The sequence below is a fragment of the Hemitrygon akajei genome, unplaced genomic scaffold, assembly GCF_048418815.1.
Source record: "Hemitrygon akajei unplaced genomic scaffold, sHemAka1.3 Scf000072, whole genome shotgun sequence".
Lineage (NCBI taxonomy): Eukaryota > Metazoa > Chordata > Chondrichthyes > Myliobatiformes > Dasyatidae > Hemitrygon > Hemitrygon akajei.
This window is the reverse complement of record NW_027331958.1, coordinates 1750449-1774642: the sequence shown is the minus strand read 5'-3', so window position 1 is coordinate 1774642 and position 24194 is coordinate 1750449. Positions and strand designations below refer to the sequence as shown.

The following is a 24194-nucleotide window of genomic DNA, read 5'->3' as shown; positions in this document are numbered from 1 at the left end:
GATCATTTCCATCGGCACTGCCGGGACAACTGCGCTGCCCCGAGGCAGAGCGTGGTATTACACGTGAAAGATATAGCTCGGTTCTGCATTCTCACTGCTGTGGTGCTTGTTGTTATATCCAGGTACTGATGCTATAAACCACGCATTTGGTCCTTCTGTACACTCAGACTGAGATGTAGCTATTTTTTCTCTTTGCTCTGAATGCAATATTGACTCCTGAATACATATTACCTTAAGCTGACGTTCTGGGTAAGTTGCTGACAGCACTTAACATTCTACTTTCAAGAGACACACAATCTCACTTTCACCGCATCTTCCACTTGTATTGATGTCAGCTTCATTTCCATCTCTATTGACTGATTTATTTATTTAAAGATACAGCACGGTAACAGCCAATGAGCTCGCACCGCCCAATTACACCCATGTGACCAGTTACCCTACTGACCCGCACGTCTCTGGGATGTGGGAGGAAACCGGGGCACCTTGAGGAAACCCACGTTGGGAACGTACAAACTCACAGGCCGCGGAATTGAACCCGGGTCGCTGGCGCTGTGAAACGTTACACTAACTGCTATGTACCGTGCCAACACCAGGGGTCGTCAGTGATTTTCACCGGTTACCACCTGAGAGGTATTGATTAGCCTGAGGTGGATAAAATCCCCGGGGCCACAGTAAGTTTACCTTTAGATCTTGAGGAAAAGTAAGGAAGAAATCGAGTAAACCATTGCAGAAACTGTTGCTTCATCTTGTAATGCTCTGGTTAATGACCTGTTTAATTGTATTTGTTGTACCGGATGGGGTATCTGAGGGATAGAATCTACCAGCATTTCTTTTAGATGGTTCTGCGCATGTCTGAAAAAAATCTATTGGAACTTTTTTTTTAGATCAAGAGGATATGAGGACAGAGGCAGTCCCACATACAAGGCTCGTCTGGGAGTTTGGATCGAATGGGATACAGGGAGAGGTGGCTTGGTGGATGTATAACTGGCTCGATGCTCGGACACACAGGGTGAAGGTTGAATGTGTTTTTTTTCTCGGACTGGAGGCCAGTTTCAGACCACGTCTCAATCCTGGCGTCGGATACTCCAATATTTGTGTCAAAACCATCCTTCTTCAAGGTCTCTCGTTACAAGATCAGTACATCTACGGATGACACAAAAGCACGAAGTCTTGTTCATAGAGAAGAGGGCTATGGCAGATTACCATAAGATTACAAGATATAGAAGTAGAATTAGGCCTTTGGGCCCATCGAGTTTGTTCCACCATTTCATCATGGGTGATCTATTTTCCCTCTCAGCCCCAGTCTCCTGCCTTCTCCCCGTAACCTTTCTTAGCCTGACCAATCAGAAATCTATTAACCTCCACATTAAATATACAAATCTGCCCGTGGCATTGAAATCCACCACTCTCAGGCTAAAGAAAAATTTCCACAATTCGTTCTGAAGGGACGCCCCTCTATTCTGAGGCTGTCTCCTCTCGTCTTAGACGCTTCTTAGAGTTGAAACATCCTCTCCACATGCACTCTATCAAAGCCTTTCGCTATTTGATAGGTTTCAACGAGTTCACCCCTCATTCTTCCGAATTCCAGTGAATAAAGACCTAGATCCATTAAAAACACTTCATATGACGAAACTCTAACAGATTTGTCAGGCAAGATTTCCCTTAACAGAAGCCATGCTGACTTTGACTTACTTTATCATTAGTTGCCAAGTATCGCCAAACCTCATCCTTAATAGTAGACACCAACACTTTCCCAACCACTGAGGTGAGGCTAACTGGCCTATAAATTCCTTTCTTTTGCCTTCCTCCTTTCTTAGAGAGTGAACTGACAGTCCTCCAGGACCATGCCAGAATCAAGTGATTATTGAAATATCATGACCAATGCATCCGTTGTCTCTTCAGCAACTTCTCTCCGGACTCTGGGATGTAGTCCATCTGGTCCAGGTGACTTACCAACCTTAAGACCTTTGGGTTTGCGTAGCACTTTCCCTTTGTAATAGCAATGGCACTCACTCCTGCTGCCTGACATTCACAGACCACTGACACACTGCTAGTGTCTTCCTCAGTGAAGACAGATACAAAGTACCCATTAATTTCATCTGCCATTACTTTTTTCCCCATTACTACCTCATCAGCATCGTTTTGCAGTGGTCTAATATCAACTCTCAGTTCCCTTTAACTCTTTATATAACTGAAAATAGCTTTTGGTATCCTGCTTTATATTACTGGCTAGCCTGCCCTCATAGTTTATCTTTTCCCTTCCTATACCCAGGTTGTTTCTGATGCTGAGCAGGGGAGGGCAAAGTCCACGGTGAGCAGGAACTGTGGGGAATCATCAGTGACAGGAACAGTGAGTAACTCTGTAGCTGACAGCAAGGTTCATCACCTCCCTGGTGTCAGGCTCAGGGATGTCTTCAATCATAGAACAGTACAGCACAGAAACAGGCCTTTCGGCCCCTCAATGTCATGCCGGACCAAGTTAATTAGGTAATCAAATGCCAACCCAACTGATCCCTTCAGCCTACACAATGTACATATCTTCCATTTTCCTCACATTCATGTGCCTATCTAAACATCTCTTAAAAGTCTCTAATGTTTCTGCCTCCACTACCATCCCAGGTAGAACATTCCAGACACCCATCACTGTCTGAGCAAAAAAAACTTACTCCACACCTTTCCCGTGAAATGACCCCTTCTCACCTTAAGTGCATGCCCTCTGCTGTTAGACGTTTCAACCCTCGGGAAAGGGTTTCTGCGTCTGCCCTGTCTATGCCTATCAAAATCTTATTAACCTCTATCGTATCTCCCTTCTGCCTCTTCATTTCAGAGAAAACAACCCCACTTTGCTCAGCCTGTTGTAATAGTACAAACACAAATAGGTAAACACGCCATCAGTGATGGGAAGTTTATTGGAAAATATTCTAAGGGACCGGGTACATGAGTATTGGGATAGACATGGACTGATTCGGGATGGTCAGCATGGCTCTGTGTTTGGTACATTCGATAGAGTTTTTCAAGAGAATTACCAGGAAAGTTGATGAAGACAAGATATTGGATGTTGTCTACGCGGACTTTAGCAAGCCATTTGACAAAGTACGGCATGGGAGGTTGGTCAATAAGGTTCAATCGCTCGGCATTTGACGTTAGAGAGTAAATTGGATGAGACATTGGCTTTGTGGGAGAAGCCAGAGAGTGACAGTGGATGGTCGCCTCTCTGACTGGAGGCCTGTGATGAGTGGATCGGTACTGGATCCATCCATGGTTGGTCATCTATATCAATGATCAGCGTGATAACATGGTTTACTAAATCAGAAAATTTGCGGATGATACCAAGTTTGGGAGTGTAGTGGACAGTGAGGAAGATTATCAAAGTTTGCAAAAAGTGACAAGCGGGGGAGGGGGTGTTGCTGAGGCTCACTGGGGCCTCCAATGGCAACGGATCCCACTCCTACTGTGTGCAAAACCGAGGCGTATAGATGCAAACACACTTTTCCACTGAGGTTGGGTGAGATTACAACTAGAGGTGATGGGTTCAGGGTGAAAGGTGAAATCCATCCCCTCAGTAACTTTCAATTCCCTGGCCCTGACCGCCTCATCTTCACCATGGATGTTCAGTCCCTGAACACTGCTATCCCACATCAAGAAGGCATGAAAACCCTCTGTTTCCTTCTTGACAAAAGAACCACCTAATCTCCTTCCACCACCACCCTCCTCCATCTGGCAGCACTGGTCCTCCCCGGGAACAATTTTTCCTTCACCTCCTCCCGCTTTCTCCAAACTCGAGACGTGACCATGGGCACTCGCATCGGCCCCAGCTAGGCCTGCCTCTTCGCTGGCTACGTAGAACAATCCATGTTTGAAACCATCCCCGGGTGCACTCCCCCACTCCTCCTCCGCTACATTGACAACTGCATTGGCGCTGCTTCATGTACCCGTGCTGAGCTCGTCAATTTTATCAACTTTGCCGCTAACTTCCACCCTGCCCATGAATTCACTAGGTTCATCTCTGACACCTCCCTCTCCGTTCAATCTCTCTGACTCCATCTCTGGAAACAAACTGAAAACCAAGATCTTTTATATACCTACAGATTCCCACAGTTGTCTCAACAATACCTCTTCCCACCCTGTCTCATGTAAAAATGCTATTCCCATTTCTCAGTTTCCTCGTTTTCGCCGCATCTGTTCCCAGGACGTGGTTTTCCATTCCAGGACATCAGAGGCGTCCTCCTTCTTTAAAGAACCGGGTTTCCCTCCCTCTGCTATTGATGCTGCCCTCACCCGCATCTCCTACATTTCCCCTACATTCGCACTCACCCCATCTTCTCGCCACATTAATAGTGAGAGAGTTCCTCTTGTCCTGACCGACCACCCCACCAGTCTCTGCACCCAATACGTTCTCCTCTGCAACTTCCACAGTCTCCAACGGGATCGTAACGCAGAACAAATCCCCCCCCCCCACCTCACCCTCTCCGCGTTTTGCTGGGATCTCTTTCTCCACGATCCCCTTGTCCATCCAACCCTCCTCACTCATCTCCCTCCCTCATTCTCCCTGCAAATAGCCTGAGTGCTACACCTGCCCACACACCTCCTCCCTCACCTCCATTCAGGGCCTCAGATAGCCCTTCCAGGTGAGGTAACACTTCACCTGAGTATCAGCTTCTATTGTGTCCGGTGCTCCCGGTGCGGCCTCCTCTACATTGGTGAGGCCCGGTCTGAATTATGGGACCGTGTCATCGGGCACCTCCGCACCATCTGCCACAAGCGGGACTTCCTGTTGGCCAAGCAATTTAATTCCCATTCCCATTCCCATTCCGATGTGTCAGTCCTTGGCCACCTCTTGTGCCAAGATGAGGCTGCCCTCAGGGTAAAGGAACAACAACGTATATTCCGTCTGGGTAGCCTCGAACCTGAAGGCATGAATACTGATTTCTCCTTCCTGTGAACAAATTCACCCCCCACCCCACGCCCTTTGCCTATTCTCCACTCTTACCTCTTAATTGCCACTATTCCCCCACCTCTCCCAGCCTGGTGGATTAACCTCCTCCCCCTCCTTTGGCCTAGTACATTGAGACCCTCCTCTTTCATCCCCGTACATTAACACCCTCCTCTTTCATCCCCGTACATTAACACCCTCCTCTTCCGTCCCCGGACCTTAACACCCTCCTCTTTCATCCCCATACATTAACACCCTCCTGTTCCGTCCCTGTACATTAACACCCTCCTCTTTCGTCCCCGTACATTAACACCCTCCTCTTTCGTCCCCGTACATTAACACCCTCCTCTTTCGTTCCCGGACATTAACACCCTCCTCATTCGTCCCCAGACATTAACACCCTCCTCTTTCGTCCCCGTACATGAACACCCTCCTCTTTCGTCCCCGGACATTAACACCCTCCTCTTTCATCCCCGTACATTAACACCCTCCTCTTTCGTCCCCGTACATTAACACCCTCCTCTTTCATCCCCAGACATTAACACACTCCTCTTTCGTCCCCGGACATTAACACCCCCCTCTTTCGTCCCCGTACATTAACACCCTCCTCTTTCGTCCCCGTACATTAACACCCTCCTCTTTCGTTCCCGGACATTAACACCCTCCTCATTCGTCCCCAGACATTAACACCCTCCTCTTTCGTCCCCGTACATTAACACCCTCCTCTTTCGTTCCCGGACATTAACACCCTCCTCATTCGTCCCCAGACATTAACACCCTCCTCTTTCGTCCCCGGACATTAACACCCTCCTCTTTCGTCCCCGGACATTAACACCCTCCTCTTTCATCCCCGTACATTAACACCCTCCTCTTTCGTCCCCGTACATTAACACCCTCCTCTTTCATCCCCAGACATTAACACACTCCTCTTTCGTCCCCGGACATTAACACCCTCCTCTTTCATCCCCGTACATTAACACCCCCCTCTTTCGTCCCCGTACATTAACACCCTCCTCTTTCGTCCCCGTACATTAACACCCTCCTCTTTCGCCTCCGTACATTAACACCCTCCTCTTTCGTTCCCGTACATTAACACCCTCCTCTTTCGTTCCCGTACATTAACACCCTCCTCTTTCGTCCCCGGTCATTAACACCCTGCTCCTTTGTCCCCGTACATTAACACCCTCCTCTTTCGTCCCCGTACATTAACACCCTCCTCTTTCGTTCCCGTACATTAACACCCTCCTCTTTCGTCCCCGTACTTTAGCACCCACCTCTTTCGTTCCCGTATATGAACACCCTGCTCCTTTGTCCCCAGACATTAACACCCTCCTCTTTCGTTCCTGTATATGAACACCCTGCTCCTTTGTCCCCAGACATTAACACCCTCCTCTTTCATCCCCGTACATTACCACCCTCCTCTTTCGTTCCCGTATATGAACACCCTGCTCCTTTGTCCCCAGACATTAACACCCACCTCTTTCATCCCCGGACATTAACACCCTCCTCTTTCGTCCCCGTACATTAACACCCTCCTCTTTCGTTCCCGTACATTAACACCCTCCTCTTTCGTCCCCGTACTTTAGCACCCACCTCTTTCGTTCCCGTATATGAACACCCTGCTCCTTTGTCCCCAGACATTAACACCCTCCTCTTTCGTTCCTGTATATGAACACCCTGCTCCTTTGTCCCCAGACATTAACACCCTCCTCTTTCATCCCCGTACATTACCACCCTCCTCTTTCGTTCCCGTATATGAACACCCTGCTCCTTTGTCCCCAGACATTAACACCCACCTCTTTCATCCCCGGACATTAACACCCTCCTCTTTCGTCCCCGTACATTAACACCCTCCTCTTTCGTCCCCGTACATTAACACCCTCCTCTTTCGGCCCCGGACATTAACACCCTCCTCTTTCGTCCCCGGACATTAACACCCTCCTCTTTCGGCCCCAGTCAATAACACACTCCTCTTTCGTCCCCGTACATTATCACCCTCCTCTTTCGACCCCGTACATTATCACCCTCCTCTTTCGTCCCCGTACATTAACACCCTCCTCTTTCGACCCCGGACATTAACACCCTCCTCTTTCGTCCCAGTACATTAACACCCTCCTCTTTCGGCCCCAGTCAATAACACACTCCTCTTTCGTCCCCGTACATTATCACCCTCCTCTTTCGACCCCGTACATTATCACCATCCTCTTCCGTCCCCGTACATTAACACCCTCCTCTTTCGTCCCCAGACATTAACACCCTCCTCTTTCGCTTCCGTACATTAACACCCTGCTCTTTCGCCCCCGGACATTAAGACCCTCCTCTTTCGTCCCCCTACATTAACACCCTCCTCTTCCGTCCCTGTACATTAACACCCTGCTCCTTTGGCCCCGGTCATTAACACCCTTCTCTTTCGTCCCCGTACATTACCACCCTCCTCTTTCATCCCCGTACATTAACACCCTGCTCCATTGTCCCCGTACATTACCACCCTCCTCTTGTGGCCCTGGTCATTACCACCCTCCTCTTTCATCCCCGTACATTAACACCCTGCTCCTTTGGCCCCGGTCATTAGCACCCTGCTTTTTAAATTAACGCCTTCTCTCCCAGACCGAGTAATTAACCCTCTCTCAGCGGCCCCGTGTAGGGAATTGGCCGGGATGCCAGACGTGGACGGATTCCAGGTTGGGTGGGAGGAGGGGAGGGAGAGGGCTCAAACCCGAGTTCCCGGACATCATCAAAGCCCAGCGGAAGTAGGTGAGGATCCAGGATCACCGGCGACATCCAGGCCCGACCCCTGAGGGGGAAACTGGATCCTCCCCTGCCCTAGGGGAATGCCGAGCTGGAGGGGTTGCTGAGGCTCACTGCGGGCTCCCCTGGAGAAAGCACGGCTGTTGGAGAGAGGGAGAGGTGGGGAGGACGGGAGAAGAACAGGGGAGGAGGATGGAGAGATGGAGTGGAGAGGTGAAAAGATGGAGAGAAGCTGGAGAGAGAGGGAGTGAGATAATGGGAAAGGGAAAGATGGAGTGAGGATGGGATCTGGAGACAAAAGGATGGGAGAATAAGATTAAGTGAAGATAGAGGAATGAGGAGGAGGGAAGATAGTGTATGAATGGGAGAGGAACAACGTTATGAGAAAGGATAGAGTGATCGAGAAAATGAGAGAGAAATATATAGTGAGGTAGGATGAGAGGGTGGGAAAGGTGGAGGGAGGAAATGGGAACCTCATATCAGAGGACAGGGTCAGACTAAAGGACGCACATTTACCAAGGAGGTGAGAGAGGATTTGTTCCCTCCACACCTGGTCTGAGGGAAGGAGGGAGGGGGAGGGGAGAGAATGCACACTTCACAGAGACAGCACGGGGACAGGGATCGAACGGGGTCTTCAGAGAGCGACGGAGTGAGAGAACGAGAAATAGATGCAATGAAAGAGAGAAAATGGAATGAAAGATGGATGGGAGATCAAGGAGTGAAAGAGAATGGGATAGAGAAAGTGATAAAATGATAGGGAGGGATGCGGTGAAAGTATGTGAGGGAGAATGAGAGAGAGTGGGAAGGGTTGAGAGAACATTGGAGGAGAGAAGGGAAACGGGAGGAAAGGATGAAGGCAGACAGTGTGCAGATATACGTACTCTTCCCTATACAGGGATATGGTGCTATGGGGGGGGGGGGGAGAGGGAAGGACAGAATGAGCTTACAGGAAGGGAGAACAAATTAGGTACCTGAGAGAGTAGGGGTCCAATTTCTTTCTCCACCTCCTCATTATCACTCGATCCATCCCCCCCCCACTCCGTCAGGAAAGACACTGCAAATTCCCCCAGGTCCAGAAAGGGTCTTGTGCACTCCCCACCCCAGCCACCCACCCGAACGACCTGTACACACACTCCCTGACCTCCCGCCACCCACTGTTTCAGCCCTGCCCACTCTCCCCAGCAGAGGGCGCCAATGCTCAGCTCTCCACATTGACCCGCAATTACAGATGATATAAAAGGAACACCTCTCTCAGAACCTCGCGTTCGGACAGTTCCATGTTTATTGAGCACGCACAACAAGCAATAGCAATGCAAATCATCAGCTTCACACACAAATAATATTCAGGAATGTCAAAGATCCCTTGGATTTCAACCCTTCAAACCCTTGCAGACTGAGGACACATTAATCCGTCTCTGCACCCTGTTCTCCGACACCCTGTCCAAATCTCCCACTCTCCGTTTGTGGGAATCTGTGGTTCGAGATCGACTGAATTGCTCGATGTGAGAGATGGAAATGAGAGTGAATCAGAGAGAGAGAAACAGATGGAAATGAGAGTGTATCAGAGAGAGAAACAGATGGAAACGAGAGTGCATCGGAGAGAGAAACAGATGGAAATGAGAGTGTATCAGAGAGAGAGAAACAGATGGAAATGAGAGTGAATCAGAGAGAGAGAAACAGATGGAAATGAGAGTGTATCAGAGAGAGAGAAACAGATGGAAATGAGAGTGTATCAGAGAGAGAAACAGATGGAAATGAGAGTGAATCAGAGAGAGAGAAACAGATGGAAATGAGAGTGTATCAGAGAGAGAGAAACAGATGGAAATGAGAGTGTATCAGAGAGAGAAACAGATGGAAATGAGAGCGTATCAGAGAGAGAGAAACAGATGGAAATGAGAGTGTGTCAGAGAGAGAAACAGATGGAAATGAGAGTGTATCAGAGAGAGAAACAGATGGAAACGAGAGTGTATCGGAGAGAGAAACAGATGGAAATGAGAGTGTATCAGAGAGAGAGAAACAGATGGAAATGAGAGTGTATCAGAGAGAGAGAAACAGATGGAAATGAGAGTGTATCAGAGAGAGAAACAGATGGAAATGAGAGCGTATCAGAGAGAGAGAAACAGATGGAAATGAGAGTGTATCAGAGAGAGAAACAGATGGAAATGAGAGTGTATCGGAGAGAGAGACAGATGGAAATGAGAGTGTATCAGAGAGAGAAACAGATGGAAATGAGAGTTTATCAGAGAGAGAAACAGATGGAAATGTGAGTGTATCAGAGGGAGAGAAACAGATGGAAATGAGAGTGTATCAGAGAGAGAAACAGATGGAAATGAGAGTTTATCAGAGAGAGAAACAGATGGAAATGAGAGTGTATCAGAGAGAGAGAAACAGATGGAAATGAGAGTGTATCAGAAAGAGAAACAGATGGAAATGAGAGCGTATCAGAGAGAGAGAAACAGATGGAAATGAGAGTGTATCAGAGAGAGAAACAGATGGAAATGAGAGTGTATCAGAGAGAGAAACAGATGGAAATGAGAGTGTATCGGAGAGAGAGACAGATGGAAATGAGAGTGTATCAGAGAGAGAAACAGATGGAAATGAGAGTTTATCAGAGAGAGAAACAGATGGAAATGAGAGTGTATCAGAGAGAGAGAAACAGATGGAAATGAGAGTGTATCAGAAAGAGAAACAGATGGAAATGAGAGCGTATCAGAGAGAAACAGATGGAAATGAGAGTGTATCGGAGAGAGAGACAGATGGAAATGAGAGTGTATCAGAGAGAGAGAAACAGATGGAAATGAGAGTGTATCGGAGAGAGAGACAGATGGAAATGAGAGTGTATCAGAGAGAGTAACAGATGGAAATGAGAGTGTATCGGAGAGAGAAACAGATGGAAATGAGAGTGTATCAGAGAGAGCTAGATGGAGTAAAACTGTGTGTTATCTGGAGAGATGGGGAATGAGAGTGTCTGAGGGAGAGATGGAGATTGGGACGGTGTCAGACGGATGTGTCGGGGTGTCGTGCTGATTGGGAGGGTATGTGCAGGATTGTCCTGTGCCCTGCGAGTGTACACAGATGTCTGCAAAGGTGCACAGGATAGTTTCTTCAGAACCTCTGGAGATCAGGGATCTTCCTCACTACTTCCACAGACAATGATATCTTCACGGTTCTGTGTTTTTATCAAAAAGCGATTATTTCACACAAAATTTCAGTTCAATCAGTTACAGCAAATTATTGGTGATATATTAATGCAATGAAGCCCAGCATCAGTTAATTTTCCCATTTTGTTGCAAACCCAGATGTGTGTGTCACACTGACCCAGTCCTGTAGTGAGGGGAGTCGGTGTTTACAGACCGTACACTGTGGAAGGTGTGTGACGTCTCACACTGACCCAGTCCTGTAGTGAGGGGAGTCGGTGTTTACAGACTGTACACTGTGGAAGGTGTGTGACGTCTCACACTGACCCGGTCCTGTAGTGAGGGGTGTCGGTGTTTACAGTGACCGTACCCAGGGTGTTCTGTGATTAATCTCATCATTCGGGAGATCGGCTCCTCCTGAAACAGGCTGAGTCTGTGTGCTCACTCTCAGTTCTAGGCTTCTAGATTTGAGTGGCATCACTACTCAAGGGGATCGTACTTCATAATCCGATCAACACGTGGATGAAGACATGGTAAAGGAGCGAGGGCTTCAGATTTGTAGATAATTGGGTAGTTTTCCGGAGAAGGTGGGACCTGTTCCGGCGGGATGGTTTACATCTGAACTGGTGGGGCACCAATATTATTGCAAGTAAGTTTGCGAGAGAGGCTCCAGTGGATTTAAACTAGATACGAGGGGGGAAGGGAACCAGAGTGTAGGAACAGATGTGTGGGAAAAAGAAGAAAAAGAAGATAGTAAAGTTGTTTGCACCGTTAGAGATAAACAGAGAGGAAGAGATGGAGAATTTCCTAAATGTATTTATTTTAATGCTAGGAGCATTGTAAGAAAGGTGGATGAGCTTAGAGCATGGATTGTTACCTGGAAATGTAGTTATCAGTGAAACATTGTTGCAGGAGGGGTGTGATTGACAACTGAATATCCCTGGATTTCGTTGCTTCAGGTGTGATAGAATCCGAGGGACAAAAGGGGGAGGTGTTGCATTGCTTGTAAGAGAAAATATTACAGCAGTGGTCTGGCAGGAACGTCTAGGGAGACTATTTGGGTGGAATTGAGGAATGGGAAAGGTGTTGTAACACTTATAGGGGTGTATTATAGACCAGCTAATGGGGAGTGAGAATTGGAGGAGCAAATTTGTAAGGAGATAGCAGATATTTGTAGTAAGCACAGGGTTGTGACTGGAGGAGATTTAAATTTTCCACACATAGATTGGGAAGCCCATACTGTAAAAGGACTGGATGGTTTGGAGTTTGTAAAATATGTGCAAGATATTTTTTTGCAGCAATACATGGAGGCATCAACGAGAGAAGGGGTAGTGTTTGATCTCCTGTTAGGAAATGAGACAGGTCAGGTGACGGAGGTATGTGTTAGGGAGCACTTCAGGTCCAGTGATCACAATGTTATTAGTTTGAATATAATTATGGAGAAGGACAGGACTGGACCCAGGGTTGAGATTTTTAATTGGAGAAGGGCTAACTTTGACGAGATGTGAAAGGATTTAGAAGGAGTGGATTGGGACAATTTGGTTTATGGGAAGGATGTAATAGAGAAATGGAGGTCATTTAAAGGTGAAATTTTGAGGGTACAGACTCTTTATGTTCCTGTTAGGTTGAAAGGAAAGGTTAAAAGTTTGAGAGAGCCATGATTTTGAAGGGATATTGGAAACTTGGTTCGGAAAAAGCGAGATATCTAAAATAAATATAGGAAGCATGGAGTAAATGAGGTGCTGGAGGAAGATAACGAATGTAAAAATAATCTTAAGAAAGAAATTAGAAAAACTAAAAGATATGAAGTTGTTTTGGCAAGTAAGGTGAAAATAAATCCAAAGGGTTACTACAGTTATATTAATAGCAAAAGGATAGTAAGGGATAACATTGGTGCCTTAGAGAATCAGAGTGGACAGTTATGTGTGGAGCCGAAAGAGATGGGGAGATTTTAAACAATTTCTTTTCTTTGGTATTCACTAAAGAGAAGGATATTGAATTGTGTAAGGTAAGGAAAACAAGTTGGGAAGTTATGGAAACTATGACAATTAAAGATGAGGAAGTACTGGCACTTCTAAGGAATCTAAAAGTGGATAAATCTCCAGGTCCTGACAGGATATTCCCTAGGAACTTGAGGGAAGTTGGTGTAGAAATAGCAGGGACTCTGACAGAAATATTTCAAATGTAATTAGAAACGGGGATGGTGCCGGAGGATTGGCATATTGCTCATATGGTTCCATTGTTTAAAAAGGGTTCTAAGAGTAAACCTAGCAATTATAGGCCTGTCAGTTTGACATCAGTGGTGGGAAACTTAATGGAAAGTATTCTTAGAGATGGCATATATAATTATCTGGATAGACAGGGTCTGATTAGGAATAGTCTGCATGGATTTGTATGTGGAAGGTCATGTTTGACAAATCTTATTGAATTTTTTGAAGAGGTTACTAGGAAAGTTGATGAGGGTAAAGCAGTGGATGTTGTCTATATGGACTTCAGTAAGGCCTTTGACAAGGTTCCACATGGAAGGTTAGTTAGGAAGGTTCAATCATTAGGTATTAATATTGAAGTAGTAAAATTGATTCAACAGTGGCTGGATGGGAGATGCCAGAGAGTAGTGGTGGATAACTGTTTGTCAGGTTGGAGGCCGGTGACTAGTGGTGTGCCTCAGGGATCTGTATTGGGTCCAAGGTTGTTTGTCCTATACGTTAATGATCTGGATGATGGGGTGATAAATTGGATTAGTAACTATGCAGATGATACTAAGTTAGGTGACATTGTGAAAAAATGAAGTAGGGTTTCAAAGCTTGCAGAGAGATTTAGGCCAGTTAGAAGAGTGGGCTGAACGATGGCAGATGGAGTTTAATGCTGATTAATGCTGAGTTTAATGGTGCTACACTTTGGTAGGAATAATCCAAATAGGACATACATGGTAAATGGTAGGGCATTGAAGAATGCAATAGAACAGAGTGATCTAGGAATAATGGTGTATAGTTCCTTGAAGGTAGAATCTCATGTGGATAGGGTGGTGAAGAAAGCTTTTGGTATGCTGGCCTTTGTAAATCAGAGCATTGAGTATCGGAGTTGGGATGTAATGTTAAAATTGTACAAGGCATTGGTAAGGCCGAATTTGGAATATTGTGTACTGTTCTGGTCACTGAAATATAGGAAAGATATCAACAAAATAGAAAGAGTACAGAGAAGATTTACTAGAATGTTACCTGGGTTTCAGCACCTAGGTTACAGGGAAAGGCTGTACAAGTAAGGTCTTTATTCTTTGGAGCATAGAAGGTTGAGGGGGGTACTTGATAGTGGTATTTAAAATAATGAGGGGGATAGATCGAGTTGACGTGGATAGACTTACAGTGAGAGTAGGGGAGATTCAAATAAGAGGACACGAGTTGAGAGTTATGGAGCAAAAGTTTAGGGGCAACACGAGGGTAAACTTCTTTCCTCAGAGAGTGGTAGCTGTGTGGAATGAGATTCCAGTAAAAGTGGTAGAGGCAGGTTCGGTATTGTCATTTAAAGTAAAATTGGATAGGTATATGGACAGGAAAGGAATGGAGGGTTATGGGCTGAGTACGGGTCAGTAGGACTCGGTGAGAGTAAGCGTTCGTCACGGACTAGAAAGACTGAAATGGCCTGTTTCCGTACTGTAATTGTTATAGGGTTATACGGTTAAAAGCATGCAGGCTGCGTCACACTGGGGAATCAGCAGAGTGTAGCAACATCTTCTGGCTCTCCTAGGATTAACCCTTTGTGAGTCGTATACTTGTCGAAAGGCAGGCTGGAGTAAGGGAGAGGTTGTAAAGCATCAGGAAGATGGAACTGAGGACTCCTTCACTTGTTGACGGATCACTCCCTCACTCCTCCGGAGGCTCCGACGTGCACTGCACAAGCTCGATCTGAGGATCTGGATCATCGAACATCTCCCGAAGCTGCGGCCAGAGAGGAGGAAAGATGAATGATTGCCGAGGAAGGAGAAGTTGAAGGAGTGACGGGAGGAGAGGAGCATCGAGACAGGAGGCAGAGGTGTGACAGAGAGGGAGGGAGCTAAGAGGAAAGAGGAGGATGAGAGGAGAGAAAATTGAGAGGGTGATAGAGAAATGAGGGATTGGGAGGGAATGGGAGGAGGAGAGGGGAAAGGAAGGAGAGGATATTTGTCCCCATGTTCCGCCCTCCCTCCACCCCATCCCTTTCAGCTCACTCTCTCACCTTTTTTCGAATGGCTTCCCGCACTTCTTCCTCACTCATGTCTCCACTCGCTGTCACCTGCACGTCAATCCACCCGTCCTCCTCTCCTGAACAAAACAGCCCAGTGTCAACATGGTGTCACTGTCAGGTCAAGCGCTGCTTACAGGATGTGCTCCCTCATCTTTGTCACTTCGATCGTGCAATCTCATCTCCCCCACCCCAGCAGTTTGATTCCTCCCCACATCCTCATCAAATATCTATGTCAATATCCGTTTAGACAGGGACAGGGAGAGTGTGAGAAAAGGGCAGGGGTGGGGTCAGAGAGAGAGTGTGCACAGGTAGCGAAGAGAGGCAGAGAACGAGGGAGGGGCAGACAGTGAGGGGGGTGGAAAGTGGTAGTGAGAAAAGAAAAAGAAAGATGGATGAATCCAGAGTGAGAGACAGAGACATGGAATGTGGGATTTCCCAATTACCTGCATTGGACAGTTTTATGGACATTGGAAATGATGTCAGTTACATCCACATGTAAGATTAGAGCAGTACACGGTCATTGGTGCAGAAGATTAGAGCTCCTGGTATTGGGTGTAGTGTGTTAACGAGGAGTGAAGACTTATGATCACACGGAGAATGAACTCTTGGAGGAACACGTCATGGAAACTGGCAAGAAACCTCCCTCATTCATTTACCATCCCTCTGTATTCAGGCCATTCCAGATATCAGTCAGCTCCCACTCGCCCTCACCACCCCTCAGTCACCCTCTCCCTCCTCAATCACTCCGACCATCTCTCCTCACCCACACATCCCTCCCATCACATCCAATCATTTCCTTCCTCAGTGACATCAGGTCTCTCCATTCCCCCTCCACTCCTCAGTCACCCTCTCCCTCCTCAATCACTCCGACCATCTCTCCTCACCCACACATCCCTCCTATCACATCCAATCATTTCCTTCCTCAGTGACATCAGGTCTCTCTATTCAGAATCAGGTTTAATGTCACCGGCATAATCTCCTCCCACATAAACATACATTTACAAACCAGCAGTGCACAAAGAGAGGACAAAGTAATGGAAGTAGTGATCATGGGTTCATTGTCCATTCAGAAATCTGATGATGGAGGGAATAATCTGTTCCTGAAACGCTGATTGTGTGTCCTCAGGCTCCTGTTCCTCCTCCTTTGTGATCGCAATGTGAAGAGGGATTCCTGAGTGATGGGTGTCTTTAATGATGAATCCTATTCCGTCTCCCCATCACTTTCCTGTCATAACTCCCCCACATACCCTTTCTCCCGGTTACTCTGACCCTCTCCCTGGTCTCCACACTTACCCTCTCCAGCCATCTAATGGCCCTCGGTCCTTCGTCTCCCCGAAACCATTATTCACGTGCCCTGCACTGCAGGTCGAGCAGGTGAATGGGCCCAGGAGTGGGGGAGTGGGGGACTGGGGCAATGGGGGAGAGGGGGAGAGGGGAGTGGAGGAGTGGAAATGATCATATGTCTCCAACAGTCCCAAGACTTCGTACCTGAGGTATCCATTGGGGCGGAGGACGGTTTCTGTATACACCCTCCAGTAGTTGATCCTTTGGGCTGTTCCCCTGTGGAAGCCTCCTGGTCTGCAATGAAGGAATACCCAAAACAGGTCATCACAGTGGGACAGGAGTTCAGGGAATGGGAGACTGGGTCTGTGGTGAAACTGACACCATCCCTCTCCTTCCCAATCCTCTCCTCACTGCCCTCAGTTTGACACAGGAATGATTGTTTCACTTCCCTATATATAAATGCATGGTTGAATTACAATAAACTTCAACTTGAATCGGCTCATGAGAACATCCAGGTTACAAAGTTATGGAATGACACACTTTCACAAGACTTGGTACCTGAGACTGTATCTCGAGCTGGGTCTGAAGAAGTTTCCTGGGAAAAATCCTCAGTGGATGACCTTTCAGACTGTTTCCCTGTGTAAGTCCAGAAACCTAGAATAAAGGAAGGGAGAAGGAGGAGATGGAAAACACAGGAACAGATCATTAGACAAGACATGAGTCTGAGAGAATGGGGATGGGGTGTATGAAGAAACCAACAATATCCACGTCCCTATTCTGACTCTCCCTCCCAAACCACCATGACTCCAGGTCTCTCTCCTCAGCATGAATTTCTGCAACTGAACATGGCAATGAGGGTTCCCTTCAGTGAATCCCACCACCATTTCCCGAGCCTGCAGACTCTTATGGGCTAGTGGTCAAGCATGAATCATCTTCTCTCCTTCAGCCTCTCCAGTCCAACATCCACCCCTCTCTGCTCACTCATTCCACCTCACACTCTCCAACGCCAATCCTGACCCTATTCAACATGTCACAAAAACAATCTCTACATAAAGATACAACGTTACTTCAAACGTTCACCATTCTCCACTGCCGAGTCCAACAATGCACTCTCATGTCCCAACTCTTTAAAAACTCCCCAATATCACTAACCTCCATGGACGCACCAGGTATCCAGTCAGTTCCCACCCGGCCACTGGGGCCTTGGCCCTCTCAGTGTTTCCCACCACCCCCAACGCACAATGATCATTGTCCGATCCCTCATCCATCCCATCCTAACACTACCCTAGCTGAGTCCTCACGCTCTGGTCACCAACCCACCTCACCCGGCCCATGGACTAAACTCAGACCAAGGTCATTACTGCCCATGTTATAATCTTGCAATACCCTCCCTTGGAGTGATCCTGGATGATGCTGAAATTTGTCACAGGGAAGAGAGAGGAACCTCTCACTCCATCATTCACACCCCATCCCCTGCATCCAGCAGGTAAACTGATCACTGAGACACTGTATTTTACAGTGTGAGATTGAATCCATACAGACAGAAGAATTCACACCTGGGCTCGTGTCTCCTGCTGGGACAGAGGATGATTTCTGGGTGTGTTCTCCAGACACTGACCCATCGGTCTGTTTCCCTGTGGAACTACCTGTGTGTAGAATAGAGGAACAGAGAGAGTGAGAGAGTGGAGACACTGGAGCAATCATCATGAGTCAGAGGAACAGAGGAAGAGGTGCATGTAGAAACCAACATCACACAGGGTCTCTCCACTGTCTCTCCCAATTCCCTGTCACCCCTAATCATTCCCTTCAGTGGGAGTCCGGACGAAGTTCAGGGATCAACATGGGGATCAGGGTTTCCTTCAATGATCCCCACCACTGATTCCTGACCTGCACTGTCCAGCTGTGGGTCTGTACACTTCCAGTATCACTTCCTCTCCAGCCACCTCTCACTCCATCCACACAATTGCCCCTTCGTAGAGCCCAATTTCCCCTCCAATCTGTCATTCACTCCATCCAAACCTCCTTCCTATCGCCCTCTTACTTCACTCCCTCTCACCCTTCTCTGCATTCACTATCCTCACTCCCCTACAGACTACTCACCAGTTCCATCCACGATTCTCCACTCTCCCCTCTTCTCTCTGTCACAATCTCCCCTCCATTCTCTTCATTCCCCTCTCCTGCACTCCCCTCCCTCCTTTTCCTCCCCCACTGTCAGTCCTCCACTACTCCTTCAGCACTTACCTGCATACCCTTCACCCCACAGACCCTCTCTCAACCTCCATCATCTATAGCCCTTCTTCCCCCCCATTCTATTCTCTCCTGACCTACACTGTTCATCTTCTCCCTCCTCCCCATGCTGTCCCTTCCTTCCACTCTCCCACACTCACTTCCCCTCTCTCATCTCCTCTCCTACCCTGTCCCTAATCTCTTCTGCTCTCTCTCATCCCCTCCCCTCCACACTCTCTAATCCTCTGACCCCTCCTCCACTCATCTCCATCACACACAAACTAAACACCCAGATCTGTGGAGATGTGTATCAGACATCACAAGGACTTTAATGGGTTTCCGTTGTTCGTGTATTCCCCAGTCCGACACAGAGTGTTGAGCTACAGGGTCTAGTCTGTGCAACCTGCTATTCTGCCTATTCTCATTGACCCACACTTGGACCATAGTCCCCCATACTGTTCCCATCCTTGTACTTATCCAAACATCTCTTCATTGCTGCATTCAAACCCACATCCACCACTTCACTGACAGCTCATTCCACACTCTCAGTACCCTCTCAGTGAAGAGGTTGACCCTCAGGTTCCCCCTTAACTATTTCACCTTTCACCCTTAACCCATGACCTCTGTCATGTCAGTGGAAAAGCTTGTATTGACACTACCTGTACCCTCATCATTATATATACCTCCATCTAATCTCCCCTCATTCTCCTTCACTCCAAGGAATGAAGCCCAAACCTATTGAACCTTTCACTATAACCCAGGTCCTCAAGTCCCAGCAATATCCTTGTAAATTTTCCCCGAACTCTGTCAAATCTTATTGACGTCTTTCCTGCCAGCAGCTGACAATATTCCAAATCAGGCCCTGCCAATGCTTTATTCAACTTCACCATAACATCACGGCTCAGAACTTTGATTTATGAAGGCCAAACTGCCAAACGCTCTCTTCACGACCCGATCTATCTGTGATGCCACTTCCAATTATGAATCTCTATTCCCAGATTGAACAGGGAACATTGAACATTCCCCTCAGTGATCTTCTCCTCTGACACCAGATCTGGTGGTGGACAAACCCAGCCCAGGTTCTCAGTCATTGCTTCCTGGGTTCCCACTAGTACACTACGAATGTGAACCAGTCAGAGAACTGTGGTGTTGGGGAACACCACAGGGGAGATGGGAGGTAACAACACAGGAAGAAACTATCAACTGAAATCAAATGGGTTAAACCTCAAACCCCACACTGTCCCCCCCAACCCCCCAGGCCATTCACACCTCCCTTTTCAGTCAACCCTCTTCTTTAATCTCACACCCCATTCCTCTCTCATAACCATCCATCCTTCCTATCTGAGATACTGAAATCCCTCCCCTTAATTCTCCCGCACTCCACACACATGACCCTTGCCATCCACTCCATCTTTCTCCTGTTAGACACTCCATCCCTCCCTCTCCCAGACACCACCACACTGTCTCCTCAGTTCGTCTGCTACTCACCCAGTACATCCCACTTTCCTCTGTTACTCTCCCCAACAACTGGGGTCCACCATACCTTCACCTTCCCTCTCCATCCCGTCACAGTTCCTGCCTCCCCTCTCTCATTCCTCACCAGTTTCTTCCCTCTGATCTGTCAGTCTTCCTCGGACCTCTCAGAACATCCCTTTGACACTTACTCCATCACTCTCTGCTCAATCATCCCTCTCACTCTGTCTAAAAGCCACAGTGGCTCACTACCTCACCCACATCCATCAAACTCAAACCAGTCCTGACCCTATTCATCACCCCATGATACAACCTTTTCACAAAGACTCATCAAACCTCTATTATTCGCCAATGCCCCAGTCCCCCATCGCTCTGATGACCCAAGACTTCAAAAACTGCCCAATACCCTGATGCACCATAGTCCTGCCCAACCTCCATATAATCTCCAATATTCTGCAGGTGTCCAGTGTATTCCCACCCACCGTAAAGGCTGCGATTCTCCAGGTATCTCCTCCGATCCCAACATGATGACCAATCTCCAATCACTTGGCCATCCCATCCCGACTCAACCCATTTGATCAGCCCAGCATCTGCCAGTGAACCCGAGTCCCGTCGATCCCCATCCCATCCTCGCTGCCCTCTTTAAACAACGGAACAATGTGCGGTGAGCGATGAAACAAATATCTCCACAGTGTTTCCTTCAATAATCCCCACCACTGATTCCTGATCTGCACTGTCCAGCTGTGGACCTGTGAATCTTCAGCGTCACTTCATCTCCAGCCACCTCTTCGTGAACTCCCCCAACTCTATGGGACCCTCTCATACCTCATTCCCTCCTTGTCTGCCTTTCCCCTCCAATTAGCCCACCTTTCTACCCACTTCTCCATTCACTTGCCCCATTTCCATCCATCCAGTCACCATCCTCCCTCCACTACTCTATCTTACACATTCCCCTCCATTCCCTTGGTGCTCTCTCCTACCCTCTCTCCTACCTTCCCAACTATCCCTCCCTCCCTTCCAGTTACCAGTGGCTAATGACAAAGCAAATGCCTTCACCAAATGTGAGCTCTCTTGAACTTCGCAGAAATTTCACACAGACAGAAGGGAAGGAATAACTGAACACTCATTGGCAGCCCGTTACGGCGCACATCCAACAGCTGAATTGGTCTGTGAGAAGTTCGACATCACAGAGCGAGAGACTAAGGGACTCTGATGCACACAAGATCTAATACCTGAAGATGTCTGTCCGGTGGATGATCTATTGGGCTGATCCATTGTGGAAGCCTTCAGGTCTGGAACAAAGTAACAGTGACATGGGAGAGCGGCAGAGATTAAACAGGGACAATAATTCATAAAGATGAGAGATTCTGCAGATGCTGAAAATCCAGAGCAACACACACAAAATGCTGGAAGAACTCAGCAGGTCAGGCTGCATCTCTGGAGAGGAATAAACAGGGAATGTTTTGGGCTGAGGCCCTTCATCAGCACTGGAGAGGAAGGGAGAAGAAGCCAGAATAAAGAGGTGGGGAGGAATACAGCTGGCAGGTGCCAGGTGAAGCCAGGTGAGTGGGAAGGTGGGTGAGAGAGGGAGGAGATGATTTGAGAAGCTTGGAGGTGATACATAGAAGAAGTAAAGACCTGAAGGATGACAAATCCCACTGGAGAGGACAATGGACCATAGAATAAAGGAAGTGAAGAGGGTGTCCAGAGGGAGATGATGGGCAGGTGAGCAGAACAGAAGGGCTAAATAGTGAGCCAAAAAAAGGTGGAAGGAGAGGGAATTGGTAGGGGTATAAATTACTGGAAGTTCGAGAAATCGATGTTCATGCTGTCAGTTTGGACACGACCCAGACACAGTATGAGGTGTTGCCTCTCCAATCAAAGTTTGACCTCATCAGGTGAGTGCAGGAGTCCTTGGACAGACACGTGGGAAAGGGAATGGGGAGTTGAATTGAAATGGGTAGCCACTGGGACAACAATTTGAAAAGGAGGTCTCTGATCTGAAGATATACCAAAACCATCCAGTCCCTGTTCAGCAACTCCCCTCGTGAATGTCTGTGACCAGTCACTACTCTCAGTCAAAGCCCAGATGAATATTTGGGGCTGAAGAAGAGAAAGATTGTTCCCTTCAATGACCTCACCACACATACCTGCATTTGCAGACCCTGCTCGGGTGGTGGTCACACCCAGACCAAGGTCTCCCGTTACAGATCGCTGGGGTTCATGAGTTGTGTCTGACTGGGAATCTGTAATAAGAAGATATACAAAGGATGGGGAAAGTAGTAAACAAGTTTTAGGTTCAATCAGGAAGGAACACAATGGCAGGACCAGGAGGTTCAAGCCCAGGTCAAATCGATCCTCTGAAATACATACACTTCACTCTTCTTTGCTCTTTAATTCCTCTACCCTTGTCTCACAAATCCCTCTCCTCACATCTCCCTCTCTCAGCATTCACTCTGTCTGCATCACTCTCTTTTCAGTCTGTCCTTCCCTCCCTCTAGTTCGAGCGTCACTCTCACTGATCTCTCTGTCTGACTCTCCGCATACAGGCGTCACTCTATCTTTCCTCCCACACCAGCATGGATGTCTGCAAGGATCAAGTACTTCAGGTTCTACACAGCATACATTCTCTGATAATAAATGGAGCCATTTGAAACCTCCCTCTTGTGTCACTCTCAGTCTCTCCACCACTCTCTTTTCATTCCTCCCACCCCACACTCTCCAACCCCCAACAGAGCCTCATCCCTCACGACTCACCAAACCCAACCCAACAGACAGGAGAGAGGAACCACTGACTCCATCATTCACACCCCTACCCACAATGCACTGTACATCCAGTAGGTGAACTGGTCCATGGGAGTTTCAGCCTCACAGAGTGAGAGAGACTAAATGAACACAGACAGACATGAGACTTGGTACCTGCGGATGTGTCTCCCGCAGGGATAGAGGACAGTTCCTGGGTGTGCTCTCCAGTAGACAATCCTGTAGACTGATCCAGTGTTGAAGTCTCCAGGTCTGGAACAAAGTAACAGAGATATGGGAGAGTGGCAGAGATTAAACAGGGACAATAATTCATAAAGATGAGAGATTCTGCAGATGCTGAAAATCCAGAGCAACACACACAAAATGCTGGAAGAACTCAGCAGATCAGGCTGCATCTCTGGAGGGGAATAAACAGTGAATGTTTTGGGCTGAGACCATTCATCAGCACCAGAGAGGAAGGGGGAAGAAGCCAGAATAAAGAGGTGGGGAGGAGTATGGCTGGCAGGTGATAGGTGAAGCCAGGTGAGTGGGAAGGTGGGTGGATGAGGGAGGGGGTGATTTGAGAAGCTTGGAGGTGATACATAGAACAAGGGCTGAAGGAGGACTAATCCCATTGGAGAGGACAATGGACCATAGAGTAAAGGAAGTGAAGAGGGTGTCCAGAGGGAGATGATGGGCAGGTGAGCAGAACAGAAGGGCTAAATCGTGAGCCAAAAAGAGGTGGAAGGAGAGGGAATTGGTAGGGGTATAAATTACTGGAAGTTAGAGAAATCAATGTTCATGCTGTCAGTTTGGACACTACTCAGACACAGTATGAGGTGTTGCCTCTCCAATCAAAGTTTGACCTCATCAGGTGAGTGCAGGAGTCCTTGGACAGACATGTGGGAATGGGAAATTGAATTGAAATGGGTAGCCACTGGGACAACAATTTGGAAAGGAGGTCTCTGATCTGAAGAGATACCAAAACCATCCAGTCCCTGTTCAGCAACTCTCCCTCGTGAATGTCTGTGACCGGTCACTATTCTCAGTCAGAGCCCAGATGAATATTTGGGGCTGAAGAAGAGAAAGATTGTTCCCTTCAATGACCTCACCACACATACCTGCATTTGCAGACCCTGCTCGGGTGGTGGTCACACCCAGACCAAGGTCTCCCGTTACAGATCGCTGGGGTTCATGAGTTGTGTCTGACTGGGAATCTGTAATAAGAAGATATACAAAGGATGGGAAAGTAGTAAACAAGTTTTACATTCAATCAGGTAGGAACTCAATGGCAGGAACAGGAGGTTCAAGTCCAGGTCAAATCTGTCCTCTGAAATACACACACTTCACTCTTCTTTGCTCTTTAATTCCTCTACCCTTGTCTCACAAATCCCTCTCCTCACATCTCCCTCTCTCAGCATTCACTCTGT

At 47.6% G+C, this 24194-nt stretch overlaps 1 protein-coding gene across 1 annotated transcript in view; it reads right to left on the bottom strand.

Moving 5' to 3' along the window:
• Window positions 1-14678: 14678 nt before the first annotated feature.
• LOC140722206 (uncharacterized) overlaps window positions 14679-24194 on the bottom strand; it is a 49872-nt gene continuing 40356 nt past the window's right edge. The window contains exons 8-14 of the mRNA XM_073036996.1: window positions 23886-23981; window positions 22173-22268; window positions 17880-17969; window positions 16882-16977; window positions 16528-16617; window positions 15031-15116; window positions 14679-14753 (exon numbers count right to left, since the gene is read on the bottom strand). Coding sequence (XP_072893097.1) covers window positions 14679-14753; window positions 15031-15116; window positions 16528-16617; window positions 16882-16977; window positions 17880-17969; window positions 22173-22268; window positions 23886-23981 — 629 coding nt within the window. The remainder of the gene's footprint in view (window positions 14754-15030; window positions 15117-16527; window positions 16618-16881; window positions 16978-17879; window positions 17970-22172; window positions 22269-23885; window positions 23982-24194) is intronic.